The 23672-nt window shown below is 41.5% G+C and overlaps 1 protein-coding gene across 2 annotated transcripts in view; it reads left to right on the forward strand.

The window, feature by feature from the left end:
• The first annotated feature begins 361 nt into the window (after window positions 1-361).
• sugt1 (SGT1 homolog, MIS12 kinetochore complex assembly cochaperone) overlaps window positions 362-23672 on the forward strand; it is a 48089-nt gene continuing 24778 nt past the window's right edge. Inside the window, exons 1-10 of one of the 2 annotated variants that reach the window (XM_007893458.2) lie at window positions 362-503; window positions 3519-3570; window positions 5101-5191; window positions 6930-6999; window positions 9029-9099; window positions 11452-11505; window positions 12842-12873; window positions 13411-13445; window positions 18299-18395; window positions 21058-21165. In XM_007893458.2, coding sequence (XP_007891649.1) covers window positions 484-503; window positions 3519-3570; window positions 5101-5191; window positions 6930-6999; window positions 9029-9099; window positions 11452-11505; window positions 12842-12873; window positions 13411-13445; window positions 18299-18395; window positions 21058-21165 — 630 coding nt within the window. In that variant the 5' untranslated portion in view covers window positions 362-483. Of the gene's footprint in view, window positions 504-3515; window positions 3571-5100; window positions 5192-6929; window positions 7000-9028; window positions 9100-11451; window positions 11506-12841; window positions 12874-13410; window positions 13446-18298; window positions 18396-21057; window positions 21166-23672 lie in introns of both variants that reach the window. The other variant, XM_007893457.2, reaches the window with a different exon arrangement.

Raw genomic sequence — 23672 nt, forward strand, 5'->3', positions numbered from 1 at the left:
AACTGTTTGCTGTGTGCAATTGGCTGCCATGTGTTGTCCACAAAATACACAGTCAATCAATCCACTTTACAGGATATTCTGTGCAGCGCTTTTGAGACGTCTCGACGACGTGACAAGGCAATAAGTAAATGCAATTATTATTATGGACCCATTTTTGAAAGATGTTTGCTGAAAGTGTCGAATCCTCCAGTTCGCGTTGTAGGAACAAAAAGTACATTCAACTCAATAAGGATTTCCAGCAAAAAATAAAATAAATGGAAAGCAACAGGAGAGGAGACTGGTCATGACTTGAAAGTGAAGTGAATACATTCCCCTCTTTCTGTTGCAGTGACAGCTCTGAGGGGAGGAGGCGCAGCTCGTGGAGGACCAGCGGCGTTTGTTCGGTTTACTCTTGCCTCCTGAAGTTGATTCCTTGGCGCGGGGCAACCGTCAGTCTCCTGCGTCGCTCCAGAAGTTTCTGTGGTGGAAAAAAAAGCGGAGAGGATGGCGTCCGGCGGCGAGAGGTGAGTGTGTGAGACACAGAGAGCCGGGGGGGGGGGGGGGGGGGGGGTGATACAGAGAGAGAGGGGGAGTGTGAGAGAGAGAGAGAGGGGGAGTGTGAGAGAGAGAGAGAGGGGGAGTGTGAGAGAGTGAGGGGGTGAGTGTGAGAGAGAGTGTGAGAGAGAGAGGGTGAGTGTGTGAGAGAGAGAGAGGGTGAGTGTGAGAGAGAGAGAGAGAGTGTGAGTGTGAGAGAGTGAGGGGGTGAGTGTGAGCGAGAGAGAGAGAGTGAGTGAGAGAGAGAGAGAGAGTGAGTGAGTGTGAGCGAGAGAGAGAGAGTGAGGGGGTGAGTGTGAGCGAGAGAGAGAGAGTGAGTGAGAGAGAGAGAGAGGGGGAGTGTGAGAGAGTGAGGGGGTGAGTGTGAGCGAGAGAGAGAGAGTGAGTGAGAGAGAGAGAGAGAGGGGGAGTGTGAGAGAGTGAGGGGGTGAGTGTGAGAGAGAGAGAGAGAGAGAGAGGGTGAGTGTGTGAGAGAGAGAGAGGGTGAGTGTGAGAGAGAGAGGGTGAGTGTGAGAGAGTGAGGGGGTGAGTGTGAGCGAGAGAGAGAGAGTGAATGAGTGTGAGAGAGGGCGAGTGAGTGTGAGAGAGAGTGTGTGAGAGAGAGGGTGAGTGAGTGTGTGAGAGAGAGAGAGAGAGTGAGTGTGAGAGAGAGAGTGTGTGAGAGAGAGGGTGAGTGAGTGTGTGAGAGAGAGAGAGAGAGTGAGTGTGAGAGAGAGAGTGTGTGAGAGAGAGGGTGAGAGTGTGTGAGAGAGAGAGAGAGAGAGTGAGTGTGAGAGAGAGAGAGAGTGTGTGAGAGAGGGTGAGACAGACAGTGAGTGTGTGAGAGAGGGTGAGTGTGTGTGAGAGAGGGTGAGTGAGTGTGAGAGAGAGTGTGTGAGAGAGAGGGTGAGTGAGTGTGTGAGAGAGAGAGAGAGAGTGAGTGTGAGAGAGAGAGTGTGTGAGAGAGAGGGTGAGTGAGTGTGTGAGAGAGAGAGAGAGAGTGAGTGTGAGAGAGAGAGTGTGTGAGAGAGAGGGTGAGTGAGTGTGTGAGAGAGAGAGAGAGAGAGTGAGTGTGAGAGAGAGAGGAGTGTGTGAGAGAGGGTGAGACAGACAGTGAGTGTGTGAGAGAGGGTGAGTGTGTGTGAGAGAGGGTGAGTGTGTGTGAGAGAGGGTGAGTGTGTGTGAGAGAGGGTGAGTGTGTGTGAGAGAGGGTGAGTGTGTGTGAGAGAGGGTGAGTGTGTGTGAGAGAGGGTGAGTGAGTGTGAGAGAGAGAGTGAGTGAGTGTGAGAGAGAGAGAGTGTGAGAGAGTGAGGGGGTGAGTGTGAGTGAGTGTGAGAGAGAGAGAGAGTGAGTGAGTGTGAGAGAGAGAGGTGAGTGAGTGTGTGTGAGAGAGGAGAGAGTGAGTGTGAGAGAGAGAGAGAGTGTGTGAGAGAGGGTGAGACAGACAGTGAGTGTGTGAGAGAGGGTGAGTGTGTGTGAGAGAGGGTGAGTGTGGTGAGAGAGGGTGAGTGTGTGTGAGAGAGGGTGAGTGTGTGTGAGAGAGGGTGAGTGTGTGTGAGAGAGGGTGAGTGAGTGTGAGAGAGAGAGTGAGTGAGTGTGAGAGAGAGAGAGTGTGAGAGAGTGAGGGGGTGAGTGTGAGTGAGTGTGAGAGAGAGAGAGAGAGAGAGAGTGAGTGAGTGTGAGAGAGAGAGTGTGTGAGAGAGAGGGTGAGTGAGTGTGTGAGAGAGAGAGAGAGAGAGAGAGTGAGTGTGAGAGAGAGAGAGTGTGTGAGAGAGAGAGAGTGTGTGAGAGAGGGTGAGACAGACAGTGAGTGTGTGAGAGAGGGTGAGTGAGAGAATGTGAGAGAGAGGGTGAGTGTGAGAGAGGGAGTGTGTGAGAGGGTGAGTGTGAGAGAGAGAGTGAAAGAGAGTGAGAGAGAGGGTGAGTGTGTGAGAGAGAGTGTGAGACAGAGTGAGTGTGTGTGAGAGAGGGTTTGAGAGAGGGTGAGTGTGAGAGAGGGTGAGTGTGTGTGTGAGATATATATATAGAGAGAGAAAGAGAGGGCGAGTGAGTGTGAGAGAGGGTGAGTGAGTGTGAGAGAGGGTGAGTGAGTGTGAGAGAGGGTGAGAGTGAGTGAGAGAGAGGGTGAGTGAGTGTGAGAGAGAGGGTGAGTGAGTGTGAGAGAGGGTGAGTGTGTGAGAGAGGGTGAGTGTGTGAGAGAGGGTGAGTGAGTGTGAGAGGGTGAGTGTGTGAGAGAGAGTATGTGTGAGAGGGTGAGTATGTGAGAGAGAGTGTGCGTGAGAAGGTGAGTGTGAGAGAGAGGGTGTGAGAGCGCGGGTGAGTGTGTGAGAGCGCGGGTGAGTGTGTGAGAGCGCGGGTGAGTGTGTGAGAGCGCGGGTGAGTGTGTGAGAGCGCGGGTGAGTGTGTGAGAGCGCGGGTGAGTGTGTGAGAGCGCGGGTGAGTGAGTGTGTGAGAGGGTGAGTGAGTGTGTGAGAGGGTGAGTGAGTGTGTGAGAGGGTGAGTGAGTGTGTGAGAGGGTGAGTGTGTGAGATATATATATAGAGAGAGAGAGACTGAGTGTGAGAGAGAGGGTGAGTGTGAGAGAGAAGGTCAGTGTGTGTGTGTGAGATATATATATAGAGAGAGTGTATGTGTGTGAATGAGAAAGAGGGGAAGTGTTTGAGAGATAGTGAGTGTGATAGAGAGGAAGGGATTAATGTGTGTGATATATAGAGAGCGGGGGAGTGTGTTTGTAATAGAGAGGGGGAGTGTGAGAGAAGGGGAGTGTGTGAGAGTGGGTGAGTGTGTGATAGAGAGAGGAAGGGATGAGAATGTGTGCGAGAAAGGGTGTGAAAGAGTGTGTGTGTGTGTGTGTGGGGTAGAGAGAAAGAAGGGGAGTGTATGTGAGACAGAGTGAGTGTGTGTGTTTGTAAGAGAGAGAGAATGGTGGCAGTCTGAGAGAAAGATGCTGGGGTCAGGCTTGGGCTCATCAGTAATTGACATTTTCCGCTTTTTCTTCTAAGCAGACTCTTCACCATGGATGATGCTGTTGTGGAGGATCCGGAGCACGCAGTAGAGGTGAGTGTGTCTTCAACATTGGCTCTTCTCATCCAGGCCCGGGCTTATCGCTGCAATCTTTCTGGATTCTTTCAGAATTAAAATATTCCAATTTATATTTAGCACTGGCAAATGTTAATTTTAAAACTCAGTGTACAGTAATGTATTAGATCTGATGTTGCATAAATGCATTAATGATAAGGCGTGATGTTAGTTTGAATTGACTATAGCGTGTATGGTTGTATTTTGGCATGGGAAATTTAAGAACAAAAACAATAGTTTTTTTTCCTTCTTGCTGAGGTTGCAAAAGGGACATAATTTTTTATTGCAAGACTGGATGTAATTCTAGTTGCACAAAATCTAATTTCTCTTCAGTTAACTTGCACTGAACTGGAACAATTGTATGCTTTTAATCTTTTGTTGCATTGAAGTAGTCATTTACGTTTGGTCAGCTAGGTATCTTGACACATTTGGAAACCCATCATCATGATTAAGAGTATCCAAACAAAACCGAGAGTTCCATGCATCCCATCTCGCATGGAAATTCCAGAGATACATTATTGGGATGGAATGTGCACTCTTTCCCTGGAGGGATGCATCCTGATTACCTAATTCCGTAAAGTATTCGGGGCAGGACAGCAGGAGCCAAGGCTTGGGGACACCAGAGTATGTGTTGGGGTACATCTGACAAGCACGGGTTTGAGCCCTCGCGAGGTGGAAATAATAATTGGCAGTAGGAAAAATTAGCAGAGTAGAATGTAGCTGATGAGTACCAGTAGAGCAGTTTTGTAGTAGGGTAGATTCGGAAAATATAGCATTTATTTACATTGTAGGCTAGAGACACCTCTTTTGAACATGCCAAAGGGATTTTTATAAACACTCTCCACCGTACTTACTATTGTAACTGTGTGTCCTCAGTATTACAAGCACTGTTACTGATATGGCGATGTATCCATTAAATTGTGAATACTGGTGTCCCAATAAACGGGAGACAAAACTTAGAATATATTATAGACTATTTTCAACAAGTAGATAACTAATTTTCTGAAATTTATACATATTAAGTTAGAAAAATACTGTATTCAGTCTAAATTTGGATATTGAATTCCTGGAATTTTTTATTTCAGTGGTGTTGCTAAGCTGCATTGTTTATACACGGTTTTGTTGTGCTTTCTGCGTGGAGTGTGGAGTCCTGTAGCTCAGTGGCTAGAGCTCTCGCCTAGCAAGTGAGTGACCTGGGTTCGATTCTCGGCAGCTTTAAATGTTGGGCAAGTTTCCTTATTCCACACGCCTCTGTTTACCTAGTAGTAATTAGGAACCCGATTGTTAGTTAATTGGCGGATCGAATTTTCAGGGGTAATAATTCCTTCAAAAAAAATTGATCACTTCAATCCATGACTGTTTGTGGAACACTGCTGTGCGCAATTGGTTGCCGCGTTTCACCCACAGACTATACAGTCAATTCACTTTACAGTATATTCTGTGAAGCACTTTGAGGCGTCCCATGATAAGGTGCTGTATCAAATGTATGGATTATTATTATTATTTCAGGAGCTGACTGCAGCACTAGAACAGAATTTGGACAAAGCAGAGCTTTACTGCCAAAGGGCTTGTGCGCATACACTGCTTCAGAATTTCAAGGGTAAGTTTAATTGAAGTATAGCACAGAAGATGATTGTCCTTGTTATGGTTTATCCATGGTTGTTGGAATAATATTGCTCAATATAAAAATTTAGATTTTTTTTGGCAACTTGCTCCATGATTAACTTCTGTGACAGTATTTGCTTGAACTTCATTACTGCTGCAGTGTCAATTGTGAACTAGCTGCATGCTGCTATATGTTTTTAATCAAATTCTCAATCACTGAATGAAACAATGCACAATTTAACACAAGTTGAGTGGTAATAATTTCTGTAAGACTAAATGTTATAGGTTTATCTTGTCCTTTTTATAAACTGGTAGTTTGTGTGTTAGGTTGGCTCAGTTGGTAGTACTCTCACCTCTGAGTCAGTAGGTTATGGCTTCAGCCCCACATTGGGACTTTGATCTTATAATCTTTGCTAACAATTCATTGCTGGGAGAGCGCTGCATTGTCTTTTGGATGAGGTGTTAAAATTAGGTACTTCTATCTCAAACAGATGTTAGAGATCTCTTGGCACTATTTAAAAAATGATGTTTTTTCCCTAGTGTCCTCGTCACCAATACTTGTAAATAAAAAAGGTCATTTGCTTCAATGCTGCTTGTGGGACAATGCCATGTGCAAATTACTCCTCCATACAGTAACTACACTTTATAGAAGGGCTCTACGCTTTAACATAAGGCACTATATATATATATATATAATTCCTTGCATTTAAAAATTATATGTCTTTTGCATTGAGTAAACACATTATTTTAGTTAACCAGATGTAATAACTTGCATTTATATAGGGTTCTTCACATTGAGTAGCATTTCTAAGCTCTTAACAGAGGGGATTATCAGCCTTTTGCTGTCTAGTAAAGAAATCTTGATATATAATTGAAGCATTGTTTCTGTATTTTGTATGTGTAACGATGCAATGTTTTGTGAAACTGGAGGATGATACTGTTCTCCTGGTTCTTTAAAGTTTAACAATTTTAGGAGGTGCAAAATAATGATTCAAATCAGCTATGTTTAATAAAGTCACTTAATTTCAAAGAAGTTTGAACAACAACCACATCTTCCTTCTGGCTCAAACTTCTTCAACTTGTCCAGTTTCCCTCTTCGACTCACCAAAGTAGTGCACAACATTGGCGTTGGGTTTGACGGCTTTTTCTTCTTTCACTTCTGGTCCTTGACTAAGATAACCTATCTTTGTGACATTGGCAGTTTCTATTTCTATCCAATGCTGTCAAAACTCTGATTCACACATTTGTCACGTACTGATTTGACTTTTCAAATGCCTTGCTCTCCCGAACTCCAATATCCACAAGATCCAGCTCATCCAAAACTCCACTGACTGGTGGATGTTACTTTACATGAAAAGCACTATATAAATGCAAATTGTTGGTTATTCAGTTTGGTTTGTTGTATGTTTATGCTACAACTGGTGTTAGATGTTTGGAGTGAAGTGTGAAATGAATCTTGGTGATATTGGAATATCTTTAGAATATATTAATTTAATATGCTTCACAGTTCTGTAAAGGACCTCATAAATACATATTTAGAAGATGGTAAGCTACCCAAAAAAATCTGAATGCATGGAAGACATCTGAAGAAAAAAACTACGTTCCCTTTGACATACAGTTTCTTGTTGTACCCGCATCTAATTTGAATATTAGTTCAATTGTCTTTCTAAGCAGCTGCACCTGAGGTTATGTGAAATAATGAGAAATGGATCTATTATTGCTTTCTTTAACAGATGCTCTTGAAGATGCCAACAAAGCCCTTGAACTGAAACCAAACTGTGCTGAAGCATATCTTAGAAAAGGGTGAGTTTGTTTTTTTAAAAAAACGTTTTCTAATGACAATCTTGGTCAGTTGAAATTAATCACTAGCAAAAAATTTACAGTGATTTGAATAAAGATCTTATTAAAAAAAGACTTAAAAAGTTCATCTTTTTTGTATTTGATATTATTTGTTCCAAATGCAGCTCAGATTAAACCTTTGGTAAAATGGTAAGCATTCCATAAATAGTTGAAAACTGTATGGATGAGAATAATTTTCTCATGTACAACTGTGTGAATCTGAAAGGGGTAAAACACTCCAAAGTGTATAAATCTTTGTTTTTCAATAGCAGTTTCCTTTAAATTAATTTAAGGACAGCATATGAATGTAACTGAACCACTTTCAAGTAGGGCTCTTGAGATGCAATTATCTGCAAGTTCCTGATGTCATTTGCGTACCAATGATGTGGAGTCCTGTAGCTCAGTGGTTAGAGCACTCGCCTTGCAAGCGAGAGACCTGGGTTTGATTCCCGGCAGGGGGAAACCTTGGGCAAGTTTTCTTACTCCACACACCTAATAATAATCCCTCAAGAAAAAACAAAACAAAAACAATAAAATTGGTCACTTCAATCCACGACTGTTTATGGGTCACTGCTGTACGCAATTGGCTGCTGCGTTTCGTCCACAAATATACAGTAAATTCACTTTACAATATATTCTGTGAAGCGTCTAGAAGACGTGTAAAGCATTATATCAAATGCAAGGATTCTTACTATTATACAAAGAATGGCAACGATTTTGGAATGTTGAGTGGAGTAGCATTAATATTGCATTGGACCATCTCAATAAAAACGTATAACAGAACAAAACCTATCAAATAAATTTCTGCTTGGATTGATCCACAACCACCATGTTTTAACAGGATAGTGTGCCTTGCACTTGGTGCAGCATCTGTAATGTGCTACACTTCATGGCCACCAAGGGCTTCTTCTCTAGCCCCCGCATTTTCATGTGTGGTGTCTCCCAGGGCTCTGTCCTCGGTTCCCTCCTCTTCAATCTATACATGCTCCTGCTCGGTGATGTCATTCGCAGGCATGGGGTCAATTTCCACATGTATGCGGATGACACCCAACTCTTATCTCACTGCCTTCACCCTCTACTCCAGGTCCGTTGATGCCCTGGCTAATTTTCTTTCTGACCAAGTCCTGGACGAGATCCAACTTCCTCCAGTTCTATGTTGGCAAGACAGAGGCCCTCCTGCTTGGCTCCTAGCAGCACCTCCTCACCTCAGCTGCTGACACTATGACTATTCACGGCTACACTCTTCACTTCACCGAGCCAATCCGAAACCCCGGTGTCCTTTTCGATCTTGAGCTATCCTTCAAACCCCACATTCGTGCCGTGACCCTTTCCACACTTCTACAACAATGCCGGCCTCTACCACTGCTTGTCCACCGAGACCCTGATCCACGCTTTCATTACATTCTGGCTTAACTATGTCAACTGCCTGTTCGCTGGACTTCCCAACTCTTCCCTCCACAAGCTGCAGATTATTCAGAACTCTGCAGCTCGCGTCCTCTCCCGCACCAGGCCCCGGGAACCTATCACCCCCATTCTTGCCCGGCTTCACTGGCTCCCTATTCTTCAGGGAATCGAGTACAAAGCGCTTGTTCTTACCTTCAAGGCCCTCCACGATCTTGCTCCCCCCTACCTCTGTGACTTCATAACCCCATGTAAGCCTGTCCGCTCCCTCTGCTCGGCGAACACTGGCCTGCTTCAGGACCCCCACACTTCCCAGCGCACCATTGGCGGTTAGGCATTCAGCATCTCTATCCCCACACACTGGAACTCTATCCCGCAATTCGTCCGCCTCACGTCCTCTCTTGCCTCCTTCAAGTCCCATCTGAAGACCTTCCTGTTTCACCTTGCCTTCGGTCACCCTGGTATGGTTAATAATACGAGCTTAACACCTTTTTTAAAAAACGTTTAGTGTAACTGTTCATTAAGTTGTTATTATTTCAATGATCAATTTTTAAAATGGTGTTCTTTACATCTTATTTCCTGCTCATATTAGAGTTGTGGAGTATCACTTGGAAATGTATCGGTCAGCGATGGAATCATTTAAAAGAGGACAAGAGTTAGATGGTAGGTATTTTGAAATTTTATTTACATTTTCACACCTTATGGCTGTGTTTTGATTTAGTGATTCTTTACAATTTTTTTAAAAAATTATCATTTAAAACATGACAATGTTATTATTTCTTTTGTGCCAAACATGGGGTAACCTCATTATAAGATGATCATCTGAATCCAATATCTCAGTATCTGCATTATACTGAAGCGTGGCAAAATGACCAGCTTCTGGGCTGTCCGAGTACCGTTGATGTTGTATGTTGTGTGCTATGGGTAGGAAGTGCTGCTATGTCACTTCTTGCATTTTGCACATACCGTGCTCTGTGTCGGAAGTCACATCAGCAACAATCCAGAAATCGGCCATTTTTTAACTTGGGAAGTCAGGTAGTGGGCAGCAGACGTCAGGTGTACTGTGCTTTTGACAGTGTGTGGGTGCAAGCTTTTGCTTAATTTGTGTGGTAGACTTGTAATGTGGCATGACTCTTGAAACTGATGAAATTATTTCATGTCCCTGGTAAACCCAATATTCATTTCAGCAAGAGGCAAGAGAGGGGGCAAAGCGGAGGGACTCTGGGATGCAGAAGAGTTGAAGGTCCGACCTCCGATGGTAGAATGGGCAATGAGGGGGGCATGGAACAGGCCGGTGCCTGTCGATCAGAGAGAGCAGCATAAAGAAACATGGAGAAAGGCAGGGAAATAGGATTACATAGAGCTGCTACAAACTTAATATAATTCAACATATTTGATGTGCTTAATAGCTTACTGTTCTTATAATTCTCATGTAATTTAAACTGTTCAATTGTCAAAATTCATACTTTGCATTCTTATGTAATAACAATGAACATTTCGAGAACAGCGAATTTGATTTTAGTCAACATTTGAGTCATCTCCCTAATTAATTGAATTCCTTAGAAATGAGCAGGACCAATAGAAAATTGCTGAACATTTTACCAAAAATTGTGGGGAAATTTGACAAATTTTGTATGAAATTGCAGGGAGTTGATTGGTGCTATTGAGAAGTATATCTTACTGCAAACCTACATTTTTTCATTTGATTGATAAAGACTAAACATGACAAAATATCACACATCATATTGTTGGAAAATGAAATGATTAATGCTTCCTTTAACAAAAACAGGGTGGCCCACTTGGGTGGGGGCAACTCTGGCCCTGGCCCGAAGGAGGGAATGGTCCGTTTCCACCCCACACTACATTTCAAAAACATTGTCCTGGCTGCGGGGCTCCAGGAGGTCACCACTGCTTGCCTCTTGGGGCCCGCCATTGCACACACAGAGACAAACACACTCACAGACCCAGAGATACACACACAAACTCAGAGACAAAGAGAGATGCACTCACAGAGACACACTCTCACTCACAGACACACACTCAAAGACACAGGGAGACAGACACGCACAGGTACAGAGAGAAGAATATCTTGTTGTCTACCCATTTATGTTATTTGATTTAATAGCTTTCCTAGCAACTTTGTTCAATGTTTTATATGAAATTATTCTCCTTGATTGCCCCATTTGCTCCTGAACTTATGTTGTTTTCTCATTTTCTTGGGAGTAATCTGGATCAATATTATCAAGATTTCTTTGTTGTAAGATTTTAAAGAAATTGGGTCTCATTAATTTTATCACCAAACTTGGTCCAATCAAAGATTAAAGGATGCAGTACTAGATGCAGTGTGGAAAATCACATGGGTACCAGCTGAAAATGGGAGAGACATCCTTTCATTTTTTAACCTTGTTTGCATAGTAATTCATCAATGGCATGTGTAGTGTAATCTTCATTTGAACAACCACTCCTGCACTGATGAACTAAGTGTGTCTCCGTTTGTATTAAAAGTTGGTTTAGAAATGCAATTACAGTCAAGTGTCTTGATAGTCATCACATATTTCATTTTCTTAACCATTGGCAAAAAAANTTGCAATTTGTGTATACAGGCCTATACATTTTAAGTTTCAGTTCTTGGTTGGATAACATCTGCTTTTGTATGCAGTACTGGCCATTCCTACATTTTGCTATGCTGTCTCTATAGACTGCTCATGTTACAACACTATTGAGTTTAATACAGTTGATTGTCAGGGTTGAGACTGCTGCCTTAAGTCCTGCAGAATCCTAAGATCTAGGATCTGGATTAAGTCTGTCAAAATTATTTGCACAAGAGATCCTTGAGGCTTGTCTTGAGAAAAAACCTTAATTTCTCTTGTAGCATTTCAATCCAAAATCCCATAAATCAGAAAGTACTGATGTCGAAGAGATGTGAAATGTTTAGTTATATAGTGATTATTTACTCTTTTGCTCTGGCAGACTGTACGATCACCTGCAGGATTAAAATAATGTTTAATTTTTCAGATGATAACGATGCCTTTGAAACTTGGATCACAAAATGCAATGGAAACCTCAGTCGTAAGTTTGTTCAGTTGTAACCTGCTATGAACCAAACCACTGTTATTAAAAGAGAAATAGTTGAGCAGATATTTGTGCAAAGTACACCCACTAGATTCAGAGAAAAATACTGTTAAAAACAACACTTTCTTTGTGGAGAGGAATATTTGCTGTGCCTGGAATCTGCCATCTCTTGATCTTGTATCCATACAATACAATTCACAATAATATCATTTCCATTTATATAATACCTTTCATGTTGGAAGGAAATCTTAAATGCTTTGCAGTGCTAGAATATGCACCTGAACTGGAAATGGAAATAAAGAAGGGTTGGGTGGGAAAAGATGACTGAAAGCACAGTCATAAAAGTACCTTTTCAGTTGTGCCTTGAAAGAGGAGGGGAAGGGAGCAAATTGGGCGGATTGGGGTGGAGTTCCAGAAAGCGGGGACAGAGTGGCTTAAAACAAATGATAAGGTGGGGGGTTCTATGCTCAAATTACCTTAAACTCTAAATTCACAGATGGGAAATTTTCAACAGTTAACATTTTTTTAAACTCCAGGTGGAATGACAATTGTTTTTGTTTTTTAATGAGTGATTACCTAATGTCACGGTCTGTTTTTTCTTCCTTCACTTCCTGTTTCATCAATGGTGTTTGATTCATTGAACACATATTTTACAGCTGGAAAATAAGTAACTGGAGATCCTACACTAACAACATAATTCTAACTATATTCACAATTAGTTCTCTGGAACATTAATTATAAATCACCCTGTATAGTTCTGATTAAATCATGAATACTGACACTTGGAAGAAAGATGGACTTTGTGGTATTTGTTGTTGGAAGATGGAGTAACTGATATTTTAAGACATGGAGACCTGTAGCTTAGTGGTTAGAGCACTCACCTCACAAGCAAGAGGACCAGGGTTTGATTCCCGGCAGAATGATTTTTATGCAGTTAGTCAAGTTTCCTTAGTCCATACACCTTTGTTTTACCTAGCATAACTAGGAACCCGGTTGTCAGTTGATTGGTGGATCGTTTTTCTGGGGATAAAATTCCCTCAAAAAAATAGTAATTTGCTCACTGAATCTACGACTGTTTGTGGGACACTGCCTTGCGCAATTGGCTGCTGTGTTTCACTCACAAAATATGCAGTCATCTGCATATCTGAAAATATTCTGTAAAGTGCTTTGAGAAGTCTCGAAGAAGTGATAAGGCGCTATATGAAAAACTGCAAGGATTAAGACGGTCAGAAAAGGATAATTCAAAACTGTTTCAAGCTACAGGTGCAAAATATTGACATTATGGAGACCTGTTGATTTATTTAATGGCTAATGATCCTTGCTTTTCTTTCAGCAACGGGACAGGAATGTGTAACAGCTGAAGAGGTAAATGTTTTACACAAAAGTTCAATAGCATACTGTTTCACAAAATTGCCTGTTTTAAGATATATAAAATTAGGCTTTGAGAGATTAGCTCATGAATCTGAAATTTAATGACCATTAGGGATGACTATCTGTAGTTCCAGTAGAGTCTCATTATACCATGGTATTTTTGGTCCATAAAATTTAGAGTTTAATGGGATATTATTGCCAGTCAGCACTTGTACATTCACTGTGCGTGTGCAGCGGCAACGTGGTAAACTCCAAAGTAGAACCAGTGGACATCTTATTTTGCAGACCGATTTTGCAAATGTGGTGTCTAATTTTATTGGATCCAAAGCACCATTATAACGGGTCGCCCTGAACAACCAAGTCTTTGCTTAATATTCATTTAAAATATTTTTACTAATTTTACTAATGTAAAATAACATCAATTTAAGGAAGGACGTTTAAAAATTGACGCTGTTAATACTGTTTTTAGAATGTTTTGTATTTAATTTTCTTTCCCTTCTTTCTAATGCAACTTGACTATCTTGCAACCAGATATGTGCACACAACGTGGAAGTACCAAAATTAAAGTAAGTCTAAAATAGCCGCAAAGCACAACAGTTACTGTGGAGTCGATGAAAAATCAATGTTTTTGTGTTTCATTGGGGTTGGGGGTTCACAAGTAAGTCTGATCTTGTCATCAACAGCAATTTATATTTATTTAGCACCTTTCACATAAAAGAACAACTCTATGAGATTAATGAGAATTTAAGCAAATGTTGTCTAGGCTAAAGCAGCAGCTAATTTGCATCAGCAACCATCCACAAACGAGAATGAAATGAGTAATCATTTTTTTTTGGATGAAGAGAAGAATATTGGCCCAATTATATTTGCATTAACATTTAAATTTAGAGCCATTTTATAGGAAATTTCATAGTTACTAATATTTTTAAATAAATCATTAGATAACAATCAGAGGAGAAATTGTGCTGTTTTTCTTTTTATGTCCTTCAATCCATTTACACTTTGCACTGCTTTCAAGATATTTAATTCAATTTTAATGTTGGGTAAGATTTCATTATTTTGAATCGTGAATGCTCCCTAATGTTTAGGAATTGGGGAAAAATGAACCATTTTCTTGTGGGATTAAATATAGGGGTAAGATCCATAAAGAAGTGTAATTCTCAATATCTGATATAAAAAAAATACTTTATGTATACTTTTCCTGATGCTGGTGGTGGAAGAATTTAGATTTTCATAGAAATTTATTATACATTGATTAGAATACTTGGAATGAAAATCCATGGAAAAGTGTGACATCTCTTCACTCTTTATTGACCTGGAACAATTTCATATTGCACAGTGATTGGGCATGAGAAGCCTGAATTAAAGAGAAAAAAAGTTATTTTTATATTGCCTGAACACATCACAATATCTGAAAGCATTTCACAATAATTCCTGTCAAATGTAGTGACTGGTTTATGTAGACAAAGTAGGCAGCCTTTGTACTCAGCAAGATTTCACAAACAAGCATGAGGAGAATGACCAATTTATCTGGAGAATTGTTGGCAAGGAAACTATTAATTCAAATTGTTGATTACTATGTAGGTATAATTATTCAACAACATAAATATTAGGGTGGCCAAATGGATACTCAAACATTGCAGTTATTTTAACTTGATGGAGCACATAGCACATATTAGTGACTGTTTCCTAAAAAATATGACCCAGATTGTGTCATGCGGTTTTGTGTTCATTAACTATGAAATGTAATTAGCGATTAAGTAAAAACAACGGGAGGGATTAATTTTGCGTTTATTGTGAAATTTATGGTGCGTAAAACATTGCGGTAAATTTTGTAAAGTTGCAAATACTGAATTGCACAGTTAGTAGATAAATAAAACATTTTGAAGAAAATTGTATTCCCAAATGTTTTCGGTTAAGCTGTGTGCTGGAGAAATTAATATAATTAAGCTCTCAATTCTGAACTGGTGGTTTACTGTGCCTTGCCTCATGATGGAGCTGTTTCTCTTTGTACTATATTTGCTGTATTCTGCGGTAGCCAAAGATGTGAGTGCTATTTTCTCTACCAGTATTAGATATGAACCCGGTACTTTGAATTTTGTTCTTAAAATGGAAAACAAACCTATATTGTGGAATGGGATAAAATAATTTGGACTACCAATGGTAAACTTCAGATCAACAGTTAGGTACTGCATCGTGGGTGCAGACATAATTTAAAAATTGATATTTGATGTGCTGCTTTGTCTTTTTTTTCCATAGTTGAATCAAGGGGAATAGTATTGTATTTTAAATATGCACTTTCACTGCATTCATTTTAAGTCTGGATTTTGCACATAATTGAAATGTTTTACTTTTTACGTTGTCTGATATTTTAGGTGTTGCTCTTGAAACGGTAGAATATTTACCCTCAAAATAATCTTTGGATCAGTTTATGTCAGCTATTACAAATTGTATTTTCTTTGGAAAATGAGCACAGAAGTAACTATTGGGAGTTGAACTTAATATGATTGGAAAAGGAGTGGTTGTCAATAATTTGTTCATTTTATTCAGGAAATTTTCTAGTGTAATCAAAATGTAACTAGATTGTAGTTTGTGAATGAAAGTTTTTTACAATAAAGACCAATCAATATTATAATATTTTTAGGCAAATTATTCTTAGTTCTTTAGTCCAGTGGCTATCATCATTGAAGACACACTGTAAAGCTGATCTCTGGAATTATTGGATATTGCCGAAATGTTCTCCTTTCTAATTTTCCATATTCACTGCAGGGAGATGCTATAGTCTCTGCTCAGCTTGGTTCTGATTGCCAACTGAACTGATCGGAGATTTAACATCTAACTTGACAGACTGCAGGTAAATAATACTTTTGCCTTGCCCAGAAGAGCTCTTGACAGTGGGTGCAAGTTGCAACACTTTGTTGTTAATTTTTGCCACAAATATACAAACTGTATCCAATTTTTTCTATTTTATTGCTTTCCTTAAGTTGACTAATTGTCCCTGATCAAATGGAGACAAGTTTCAGAATTACTATGTGGAAGAAACCCAAGAAGCACTTTGGCCATACCACAGTAAACCTCTCATACAAAAGAAAATTACATTTGTAAAGCGCCTTTCACATCAGTGAGGATGGAGGGCAGAGAAGGTAGGAGGGTGGAGGGCAGAGAGGGTGGAGTGAGTAGGAGGGTGATCGAATGCACAGTCGAAGAGGAGGGCCTTGTAGGAGGCAAGGGAGGGAGCGAGGCGGGTATGTGGGGTGGAGGGCCGTGGAGGGCCTTGACGGTGAGTGCAAGAATTTTTAACTCAATCCTCTGAGGGATGGGGAGCCAGTGGAGCCGGGCGAGGGTGGGTGTGATGGGTGTGGGAGGGTATGAGCTGCAGAGTTCTGTGTGATCTGCAGCTTGCGGAGGGAAGAGTTGGGGAGGCTGATAAGCAGGGTGTTGGCATAGTTGAGCCTGGTTGTAATGAAGGCATGTTGAGGGTTTCAGCGGCCTGAGGGGTGAGGGAGTGGCAGAATTGGGCAATGTTGCGGAGTTGGGGGAAGGCAGAGTGCGTCGTAGCACGGATGTGGGGGAGAAAGGACAGTTGAGGGTCAAACAAGATGCCTAAGTTCCTGACTGGCTTGGTGAGGTGGAATGTGCATCCGTGGATGGTGATGCTGTCAGTGCCTGAGGTGCGGAGGCGCTGGCGCGTGCCAATCAGAAGAGCCTCGGTCTTGCTGACTTTCAACTGTAGAAAGTTGGCTCTTGTCCAGGGGTTGATGTCTGTCAGGACATCAGTGGTCCTGGAGTCGAGGGTGGAGGCAGAGACATAAGTTGTATCGGTCAGGACCATAACATTCTATAAAGTGTTTTTGGCTGTGTATTTTGTGGGCAAAACAAGGCAACCAATGGCATGCAGCAATGTCCCACAAGCAGCCAAGAAGTGAATGATCGATTGTATTTGGGGGATTGTTGTCCCTTCGAATAGTGCCATGAGACCTTTTACGTCAACCTGAACAGGCAGATAGGACCTTGGTTTAATGTCTCATCCGAAGTATGGCACTAACAATATAACACCTCCCCAGCCCTGCATTGGAGTGTCAGCTTAGATTTGGGCTTAAATTCACAATGTTGTAACTCAACGATAAGAGTGCTACACTGAGCCAGGGAACAAAACATTGCCTCCTCTGCTGTTGATAAGCTGCTGGATTGAGTTCCTCTTGTTTAAAATGAGACATCTAGCTTGATTATTTCATAGCCATGATGACAGAATAACAGACATTCAAGCAAAAGTTGCAATTCTGTGCAATGTTGAAAAGAGACTTTCAGATGATATAGAATAAAAAACATGCGTGCTTTATCCCTTGCTATTTTTAATAGCCTCAATGGTAGCACTCTGACTGTTCTCAAGTTTTCATTTGACTGCTGATGGTACATGGCATCCGGGAGTTGGAGAATACAAATTTGAGTCAGGAGTCTTCAGAGTTGCATCAGGATCAAGAGGAAGCAAGACTCAGTTAAATTGGAAAAGCTGGACAACTCTAACCAGTATTATTGAGGAGGATGAAGCAAAGGATTTACCAGCAGTAGACTGGCAGATTGGAACATTTTCAAATTCTTTGTCTTATGGGCTACAGGGGAACAAATGTTAATAAGGGAGAAATACAATAAGGGTGGGAAAAAACAAGAATATTAAAACAATGAAAATACATTTTAAATATTTTGTAAATTGTATACTTGATCAATTTAATTAATAAGGTTTAAAAGTGATAATTCACAGTAATTAGATCAAAATCTACAATGAAAATTATGGTTAATGTTACATGTAAGGTTTAAATGTCAGCATTTGCACTTAGAATCCTTCATCAGACTGGGACACAGATTTGGGATAGAATTGGGGAGCAAGAAAATCGCATGCATGATTTTTACTCATGAGTGAGACTTCAATTTTTACCTTCAGAGAAACTCAGAAAGCCACCTTTCATACAAACTTGAGTTTTGATACTAAATATGGTACCAATGGTATTAACTCAAGACACAACAAATAATCAAAACATTCTGAGGGATTTTGTCAAGGTAAATAATAATAATAATAAAAATAGGGAGAAATTATTCTCATTGTTAGGTGAGTGAGTTTAACCTCTCCCCTGGCTTGGTGTCAGACTCTGCCACTTTCAAGCGCTCCAGGACAGTCCCCCGCATGAAGGGCATTGCGTAAACGCAAGTTGTAAGTGATTTGGAGGCATAATTACTACTGTCCACCCCTCTTGATTCCAACCCTCGGCTTGGTTGCAAACCCTTGCTGTCCAGCAAAAGGTGCTATATAATTGTAAATTGTTGTTGGAAGAGAAACTTGAAATATAATTTAATTGGTTCTTGTTTTTCAGCAGTTAAGTGTACTTGATTTATTTTAACATATGTTTAAATATTTTTATTTTAGATATGATTGGTATCAGACAGAGTCTCATATTATCATCACAATAATGATCAAGAATGCAAAGAAGGATGATGTGAACGTGGAGTTTACTGAAGGAAATGTAAGTCTCAGTTGTCCTTCAATTATTAGAACTTCCTGTGTTCACAAACCGTGTGTCTTCAGCTTAAACGTCTAAAGCTAACCCTGAAGTATTTTGCTGCAAATATTTTGGAACTAATATTTAAATAATTTTAACTAATCTTTTTTGTTCGACTTTATTGTTTAGTGAATTAAGTCAACTTTGTTCGAAGAAAGTTGATATCATTCTGAAGTCATGCACAGGCGATTGTCATTGTGGTTCCTATTGATCAAAAAATACTTGCAGTAGAAATGGTATATATAATTTGTGTTCTGATTTTATAAACATTTATAACTGGAGATTTGGAACTGGAATAGTTCATAATCACTCCAGGTTGCAAATAGTGACACTTCAGCAACTGGAAGTAAGTCATTGCCAATCTGCAGGGATTCTACTGAAAACGTAGATGACCTGATGAACCTTCGGGTAACAGAAGGCATAATTGTTTACAACTCAGCATTAAACAATGCATCCTGAAGCTCATGGATTGCTGGCGGTCCAATGGTTTTGCAATTTAGAGTTGGAAATGTTAACCTTCCCCCTTGGGAATCCTGCACACATTGCTAGAAAAGACATGCCTCAATATCTTCCAAGGAAAAATCACATGAATGGACTGTCTTGTATCTTCGGAATTTGAAAACATGGTTCATGTTTGCTGGCATTAATTAGTTCCACCAGTTCTCTATAAAATGATGTTCACATTGTAATGTTGTGGTTTTGCTCATCTTGTTGTCCTGGCTTTTAAAAGCTAAATTATGTTCCACAGATTGTCAACTTTTATCAACACAGTAATCCTCACCATTCAGTTGTGTGCAAGTAGACAATTGTGCAGATTATGTGTAAACACAGTTCTTGGCTAGTGGCATCATTGTTAAATCTGATTAAATATTTGATGTGATCAGTGATGATTGCTGTCTTAGAAATAGACACATTCTTGTTTTATGTTACTTCTTAAAATATAAGTAAATTGTTATTTATCTTGCGTATGACCATTAAATAAGTTTGGATTTTCTGCCATGGAAAGATGGAATACAGTTTCAAATATTTCAAAAAGGCTACCGATTTTTTTTATGTCTTCTGATCTGAGGTTCAATTTCATGGTCCAAGCATCTGATTTAATGTATTTCCTTTTTTTGGCCAATTCATTATTGCAGAATAGACAATTCACTCGTGATGACTTCCTACCTAGAAGCAGTTTGGACTACTGCTTAGTAGTGCCTTCAAAACATTTCAAGAGCTTTGCTACATCAACTACAATAAGTTTTAATTGGAACCTAGTCAGAACATGACAACTGGATACTTTAATTCCAACAGCCCTGGGGAAGGTATTACTCTCCAATTCGAGGACTGGTACCTTTTTTATGGAGGGATCATTTATCAGTTTATTTGTTGATGGTGGAGATTTGCTTTTCTACTTTTCAATATAAGCCTCTTCTTCGGATTTTTCCCTTCAGTTGATCTTGCTCTATCAGTGATTTCCCAATAGATCTGTGTTGTATCAGATAGACTGATGTGCTTCTGCTGTGCAATTTAAGTGTTGGACACAAGCAAACTGCTCACTGGTAGCTAACGGTTAGTAACTCTCATCTAATGTCTTCTCCTCCTGCTCCCGCTCAGTCATATGTGGTGTTCCTCAGGGCTCGATCATTCCCATCTCTCAACAGATCAAATTCAAGATTCTCTCACCTTTAAATCCCTCCACTGCCTCGTCTCACTTTACCTCTGTGACTTTCTACACCTACAACCCAACCAATGCGGCTGTTCCCTTATTCAGCGAATAATGGCCTGCTTCATGTTCCCTGTCCTATCTACCCCTCCTTCGGCAGGTGAGCTTTCAGCTATTATGTGCCCCTCTCTGGAACTAATTCTGGAATCCTTTGAATCCTTCCCTCCCTCTTTCCCTACCTCCCTCTTTCTCTACCTCCCTCTTTCCCGCCCCATCTTCAAGTGGCCTCAAGGTGTATATCTCTTTGATCATGCTTTCAATCGTCTTTTCCCCTCCCCGCCCTCTTCAGCTCCCGTCTCCCAACCAGTTGGGTTTCCAGCCAGCAGTGCGAAGCGCTTTGACACATCTTCCCAACAAGAAAGGCACTATATAAATGTAAATTTGTAGTTTTTAGTACAACATAGTCAACACTCCTTGCTGACACTGGTTATTAATGCTTCTTTGTGCAATTTGGGGCAGGGTTGGGGTGTGTTGTCATATCACCCCAAAGCAGTACACATTACACTCAGCGTCATCAAGCTCAAATTCAAGAGAATACAATTATCTCTGCGAAAAATATTAGGTTCTTGTTTATAGGCAGGCTAATACTTCTTTGGACCAATAAGACTATTTTTGGTTTTTTCTTAGGGTGCAGTACTCATTGCTAGGTGCTTGATCCATGGTGTGCCACCAAAGCTATTCCATAAAGCAGGGGTGAATATCAAAAATGCAGAGACTTCATTCGATTTTGATAACTTGTTGATGGATCTTTTAAAGCATCAATCAATCTGAACTCCTGTTTCTGTTTGTGCCATGATTGCCAAGGTGTTTGAGTGATGACAAATGTGGTATCTCTTGGGTATCCTTGCGTGCAAAGAGAGCAAAAGCAGTTGATTTGCTGAGCAAAAAAAAGTGATTTTTTTTAATGTATTTACATAGATGAATGCAACAGTGAAGCTTTCGTCGGAGGAAAATTACAATTTGAACCTGAAGCTGCTGCATCCCATAGCATTCCAGCATTGTATCACCAGAGTGCTGGGAACAAAGGTATGATCCCATAGAAATTGAATTAATGGAAAAATGATATAGAGCTTTTTGTAGAATTCTACTGATTACTTTTGTCAATGTTGTCCTTTAATCTATATCCTTCCATTTGAATCTTCCGTTTTGATGTTGTGGTATAATTAGAGTCTATCATAATTGAGTACCAGTATTACTAATGCAAATGTGTATATTTAACCAATTTCCTCCCCAGGTAGTTTTAAGCACAGGCAGAACAGTCTGTCTCCCTAAGATCTAGGTTTATAGTTTATTTGTATAATGATGTTAATTATAGAAAATGTGGCAAATTTAATTTGCCCGTTTGTATTATGAAGGGGGTCAATCAATGTTGGGAGGTTCCAGCGTATTAGAAAACAAATGTGATTCCCATATTCAAGATTAATAACCACAATCCCTTTCATAAAGTACCATAGAAGAGACTCATTTACAAACTAATAACGGTGTTCATCAAGTATAAGATGAGTATTAGTAGTAAACCGAAGGGAAGGAACCCGAGTTTGGTTGTAGAAGACGCAATTATCGACTAAGGTACATTAGGCTCCATGCTTTTCCTGGTGTACAAGGATAACCTGGATTTAGTACATATATGACTTGAATTTGCAGATTCAGTGTAAGGTAGATGCAACAACAACAACAACCTGCACTTATATAGTGCCCTCCACGCGGGATAGCATCTCAGAGCTCTTACATTTGCAGATGAACTGTGGAATTAGTAGAGGTAGCCAAGATCTTCCAGAGGGAATTGAAAGGGGTGCCTAACTCCAAGTGATTGTTAGAAATTGAAGTTCAATCCAACAAGGTACTGCATATAGGAAAAACGTGCTTCATGGATAAGATAGAAATGAACAAGACAGAAGTAAATGACCACTGCTTTTTATTCACGTGACCAAACATTGCAATCAACATTATACAAAGTTACGAGGACGTTATAATAATCCTCACATTTGATGTAGCACTTCTAATGTTGATTATTGGATACTCATCACTCAGAGGATACAGTTGAAGTTCCTGGTCCTCACCTTCAAAGCCCTCCACGGCTTTGTTCCTCCCTACTTCCTCCCTACTCCCAGCTCCATCTCCTTGCCCCACCATCAACCTGTCCCTCTCCTCTGGCTCTGTTCCCATTCCCCTCAAAACTGCCACCATCACTCCCGTATTGAAAAAACCCTCCCTCGATACGTCGCAGCTATCAAGCTACCGGCCCATCTCCAACCTCCCCTTCCTGTCCAAGGTTCTCGAAAGAGTCGTCGCCTCCCAGCTGCGCTCTTTCTTCTCCACCCACTCACTTTTCGAACCCCTCCAATCGGGATTCCGTGCTGCCCATAGCACAGAAACTGCCCTGGTCAAGGTCACTAACGACATCTTGACCATCTGCGACCAGGGCTCCCTCTGCCTCCGATCTCCTCGACCTATCGGCCGCATTCGATACGGTCGACTACTCTGTCCTCCTCCACTGCATGTCCTCCCACCTCAACCTTCAAGGCTCTGTCCTTGAGTGGTTTAGGTCCTACCTCTCCCACTGTCTTCATTTTGTCTCTGCAAACAGTTTTTCCTCCAGCCCCCGCACTGTCTCGTGCGGTGTCCTTCAGGGCTCTGTCCTCGGTCCCCTCCTCTTCACCCTCTTGGTGACATCATCTGCAGACATGGGGTTAACTTCCACATGTATGCGGATGACACCCAACTCTACCTTTCCTCCTCTACCCTCAACTCCACGACCACCGATGTCCTGACAGTCTGCCTGTCCGACATCGAGTCCTGGACGAGAGACAACTTTCTTTAGCTCAACGTACGCAAAACTGAAGCCCTCCTGATTGGCTCACGTCAGCGCCTCCGCACCTCAGGCGCTGACAGCATCAGCATCCAAGGCTGCACTCTCCACCTCTCAAACCCAGTCAGGAACCTCGGGGTTCTGTTCGACCCTGAGCTGTCCTTTCTCCCTCATATCCGCGCCACAACTGGCACCGCCTTCCACCACCTCCGGAACATCGCCAGACTACGGCACTACCTCACCCCTCACGCTGCTGAAACATTGGTCCACGCCTTTATCACCTCAAGGCTGGACTATGGGAACTCTGCTCACCGGCCTTCCCGGCACCTCCCTCCACAAGCTGCAGGTCATTCAGAACTCTGCAGCTCGTGTACTGTCCCGCACCAGGCTTCGCGACCACATCACTCCCACCCTCGCTCGCCTCCACTGGCTCCCCATCGCCCAGAGGATCGAATTCAAGATCTTCATCTTCACCTACAAGGCCATTCACGGCCTTGCACCCCCTACCTCTCCGACCTACTATCCCCCCACGTACCTGCCCGTACCCTCCGTTCCTCTGGCTCCGGTCTGCTCCACACCCCCCGCCCCAACCGCCCTACCATCGGCGGCCGGGCTTTCAGCCTCTCAGTCCCTCGGCTCTAGAACTCTATCCCCCAGTGCCTTCGCCTTGCTTCCTCCCTTTCCTCCTTCAAGGCCGGTCTCAAGACCTTTCTCTTCAACCGTG

Source organism: Callorhinchus milii, unplaced genomic scaffold (genome assembly GCF_018977255.1).
Source record: "Callorhinchus milii isolate IMCB2004 unplaced genomic scaffold, IMCB_Cmil_1.0 Scaffold4, whole genome shotgun sequence".
Classification (NCBI taxonomy): Eukaryota; Metazoa; Chordata; class Chondrichthyes; order Chimaeriformes; family Callorhinchidae; genus Callorhinchus; species Callorhinchus milii.